General features: G+C 49.1%; 1 protein-coding gene across 1 annotated transcript; it reads left to right on the top strand.

Annotated features, from left to right (window-relative positions):
* Positions 1-3,909: 3,909 nt before the first annotated feature.
* On the top strand, positions 3,910-4,548 carry LOC128276582 (uncharacterized; the record flags this gene model as incomplete). Its single annotated transcript, XM_053015040.1, has 2 exons — positions 3,910-4,242; positions 4,418-4,548. Coding segments are annotated over exons 1-2 (285 nt in total), but the record flags the coding sequence as incomplete, so codon positions are not given.
* Positions 4,549-4,635: the final 87 nt, after the last annotated feature.

Here is a 4,635-nt window from a genome sequence, read left to right as displayed (position 1 = left end):
TTCCTTTTCCTGATTTTTACTACGATTCCTGATGCTACACGAATCTATCAAATCAACAATTGCTTCGTAAATCTTCTCATACGTTTCAGTAGTGAAGCAGCCTCGGTTCAAACGTTCTACTAATTTAAGATTAATGGTGCTTATGTAGTGCTCATAGAAGTCAATGAAGAGAAGTAAAGTAAAATAACGGAAAATGCTGAATAAAAAGAAAAGTAAAGTAGTTTATCATACAATGTGAGGTTATAAAATTTAGTATAAGTATAGCATAGCAATTTTGAATAATTGTGTTTTGATTGATGTTTGATTGAATATAGCAATTTTTCATCCTCGATGAAGATGATTTATCATTGTTAAAAATAAAATAAAAATCGAAATCGTTAAATCGTTAAATAAAACTGAATTTGAATTTTTCAGTGCGAAAAGAGCCATCTGCCGAGAAGTCCTCTGGTGTAGAAATAATGCATACATTTAGGCGATACACAGCTGAGCATGATAAAATCAAATTCAGCTGCAGAAAGTTCGTTTTTAAAAGTACAATTCGACGATTGTACTTTGTTCGTATACTTCCTACTTCACTATTATATGTTACCTGACGAAACGCTTTCTATCGAAAGGTCAACTTTATTCGTCTTTCGTGAATTATGCTTTCATTAGTATACGAATTCTCTCGATGCTACTGTCACTCATCCTGGACAACAGCAAATGAGTTTGATGTTGTTAAGGTAACTACCTGCTGGAACTCTTGAATCTTTTAGGCCGCGTACATCGAGTACCACCATACAGCCAAACCGGTTGCGCTCATAATGGCAAATGAGTCAATTTTCAGGAAAATAATTGCATTATATCAGGAGAAGTTCATCCTGTCGAACAAACCGGTAATTGAATCGAATGCACTCCACTCAGGGGCTTTAACGAAATTTGTTTGGCAAACCAGCCCCTTTTGGCAGAGCATACAATGCATCAAACTCACCGCTACGCCATGTTACCAATTTAACTTTCGCATTATTGGAGTTTTGATAAGACTCTAGAGCTTAAAGGTTTCGCATCACGGTACTTCCGTTTCACAGGGGCAATTCGGCTACAACAATTGATTAAAGAAATAATATTAATTGTCCAAACAAACCTTCACCTCGTAACCTTTCGATTATGACATCCACGAGTGCTACAAAATATTATTCATTTGATTGTATCGACTGTGCTGTGGAATGTAGACATTACAATGGCATCCCATTAAGCGCTTGCGTGTGCGCCAGAAAACCAGTTTGCCGATCCATGTTTTACATTCCCAGAGTAATAACACACACAATTCGGCCCGAAAATGGTGCACAATGCGTTTGGCGGCGGCACCGCATAGCAATTATGAGCGTAGCGTAGGGACGTCGAGTAATCCAAAGCATAACCGACGCTAGGTGACACCTTTTTCGTGGCGCTGGAATGCTCCTCGGTGCTGATTGATCGTGCGGTCGTTGATCAGTCACTAAAAACTCGTTTTCTTTTGCCTTTCTCGCTAAACAGGGGCAAACTTTCGCCCGTGGCGATTCATTCATGCGGCTTGGGTGTTCGTATAGCGGGTATGGTCTCGGCTTTGTCAAAACCATTATCATAGTTTCCGCGGGCAAAATGTCCGGCTGTGTCGCGCAAGATTGCTAACCATATGTGTGCCACAAAAATAAGCCAAATCGGTAGTTGTGATGGCGGGCTCGACGCATTTCGGTTTGCGCAAAACCGGTATCAGCGAGTGACGAAAATAAGCGACGAAAGATACGAATCAGGTATGAGGTAAATATCTTGGAAGCTGTCCGGCCGCTTACGGTCGCTTATGGTCAACTTGGCCGCTGCGGGCCGTCCCGGGCAAATACGCGTGCATCGGGGCACGTTCAATGTTTTGGTTTTGTTGTTTCGAAATTCCAGCTACCCGAAGGAGATGGGCGATGGCCGAGTATGGAGTGTCCCTCGAGTGCCAGGTGATGCGATCACTGCAACGAAAGGCACACTACGGTCTGACACAAGAAGAACCGCATTTCGTCTAGTGTTAAATAACAATATCTGCTGCTAAATCTGTTTCTGGATGTACTGATAGACTCGGTGGCCAGTCGGCAGTTCCCAATCTCTGTCTGCCGTAACTCTTCTCGCTGACACGGGAGCACATGTTTTCACTCCCCGTTGGTTGGTGGCTTTGAGTAGCGACCACGATGAACGGACGCCCGGCGCGGCTTTCAGTTTGCGGTCGCCTTCAAATGAGTAAACACGGCTCCTAGTTCGATCCGACGCGCGATCTGTTCAACCTTGCTCGACGCTGCACGCAGTGCACCGATCCAGTCACGATCAGCGTCACGTATGCAAATTGACCGGAACAAGCGCCGAGTAATCGGTCGCTCATTGGCGGTGGTTCCGTGGTGGTGACTTTTAGTGCTCCTCAGTGAGTGTCGTTTGTTCCGCAAAGTTAGGTTGCTGAAAACGTAAGAAAATTGTGCATATTCCGTTAACGAGTAGCTGTGTTGCCGCGAGGCTTAATCGTTGGAACGGGCCACACACTAAGGCCGGAAGCGTTCCGTTCTGTTACAGACATACTGCGGTGGCCAACAAATAATTCAAGTCAACCAAAAATACTATTTAAGTGTTATGCGTCAAACAGTCTGTGACACATTTTTAGTTGAGATAGCCGAGCCGAAACGAAGAATGTGTTGAAGGATATTCCAAAAATCGAACTTTTCGGACCGATTCGAGAATTGGAACAAATGTAGACATAGATGCTTTGAATAGAGTAGGGATTATTTTAAAAGTAATAAACCACAAAGAACTCTTGAGTTACAAACGACAGTTCCAGATATTGTTTGGCCACGGTAGTATGTAACGACTTCCCCCCCACACACACACCCCGGGAGACGACATAATCCGGTGCTCCCCACGACCAGCCAGTTCCGCCATCGAATCGAAAGTGAATTTCGCGGGAAACCTGTTCCAGCCCTTTCTCTCTCGCGTCGGCCGACGCGCTTTGTATCGTTTCAAGTTTATCACTCCCTCCGCCCGCCGGGGGCCACTCCCAGTGGCCATGGGAAAGCAGTGAGCTAAAACTGGAACCGTCGGCGGAGTCAAAAATAGCGTCACCACCTGGGCGGCCACCCCTTCTGTGGCGTGTCCTGCCCTTCGCTAGGTCGTTACTGTCGAAACGTTACTAGACACACATTGCGTACTCTGAGTGATCAAACCGAGGAACAATCTCCTCGAGTCGATTGGGTGAAGGTAGACGGTCGCCCTCAGAGATGCACCTCCTCGGGTCCTCGGCGGTGACCTTTGCACGTCATTACCTCGCGACTAAACGGCAGACAGGGCGTGCAGGTGTCGCGCCTACGTCCCACGCGAGCTTGTTTACGAGACAACGTGGCGTGATTAGGGACCCGGCAAGAAGCGCTCGAGGAGCCTTGGAGGGGGGCCATCACTCAAGAACTCGCTGTGGGTGAAGAACACTTCCGCACTCCCGAGGCCCGAGGAATTTGTTAATTCGTTTGCATACATTTCAGCGTCGTATCGATCCTCAATGTCGGCGGGTCGGCTGGCAAGGTGACACAACCGGCAGCCGTCAGGTGCCTCGATTACCATCTCCAGCGCCCGAAAACACGGCGTGACACATGTGCAGGTGTTTGTGTGTGTTTGATTGAGTGCGTTAGCGCGAACGATCGGCGAGTCTTCAGCGCGGCGGCGGGCGCGAGAGACATCTACGCCGTACAAAAGACTTGGCCGGCGGGTGAAGCGACGAACCTGACTGCGCGCTGGAATTTGCCGATCGCCCCGCACAAGTGACTACCACCACCGCCACCGCCACCGCAGCCCGGCCACCGTACGCACCGTACGCGTAGAGGCCCGTGAAGACGGGGCGTGAGCGATAACCGGACGCGGGATCGGCAGTCGCTCACCGCAAGTGCCACCGTTAGCATCTCTCGGGCTCCGTGCCGTGCCGTGCCGTTTCGGTGATCCCGCGTGAAGTGCGTGCAGTGTATGCCGCAGTGTTTCCGCAGTGAGTGGTGAGAAGCGATTACAACCACAAACCGGAGAAGCAGTGCGCGAAAAACAAAAAAAAAAACCAAGCCATGCACGATAAGCTGGCGGTGCTGGTGGTTGGCGTGGTGCTGTGTGCCTCGCTGGCCAGCCTCCAGGTGGCGAGGACCGACTTCAGTGATTATGAAATCGATTACGACGAGGAAGGCTTTTGGATTGGCCACGGGCTCGGAAGCCGCAAAGAGGGTGCGTTTTTTTCTTCCATTTCCGTTTCCACCGGTCGGTCGGTGACGTAACGGTTGTGTCGACGAGGAAGCTGCCGCCCAGCAGGCTAATGAAATCCAAAATCTTCCTCCTCTCTCTCTGTCTCTACTTTTCTGCTGCTGCTGCTGCCGTTCCCGGACGGATTGCCGGCTCACAGGAGATGAAGTCCTGAAGGTGCTGCACAAATCGGTCGGCCCGTTCGTGGAGCCCCAAAACGTCACCGTGGTGGAGAAGTTCAGCGCGGCCGATGGTGAAAGTATTACGTTTACACAATTCAACTCGTCTAAGGTAAACACGCCGCCGCCGCCACCGCCCGTCCCGAACGCTGCTAATGATGGGGTGATAAAAAAGTGAAATTAATGGCGCGCCCTTCGA

The sequence above is a fragment of the Anopheles cruzii genome, unplaced genomic scaffold, assembly GCF_943734635.1.
Source record: "Anopheles cruzii unplaced genomic scaffold, idAnoCruzAS_RS32_06 scaffold01642_ctg1, whole genome shotgun sequence".
Classification (NCBI taxonomy): domain Eukaryota; kingdom Metazoa; phylum Arthropoda; class Insecta; order Diptera; family Culicidae; genus Anopheles; species Anopheles cruzii.
Note: the sequence above shows the minus strand (reverse complement) of the source record. Positions and strands in the feature narration are given on the sequence as shown.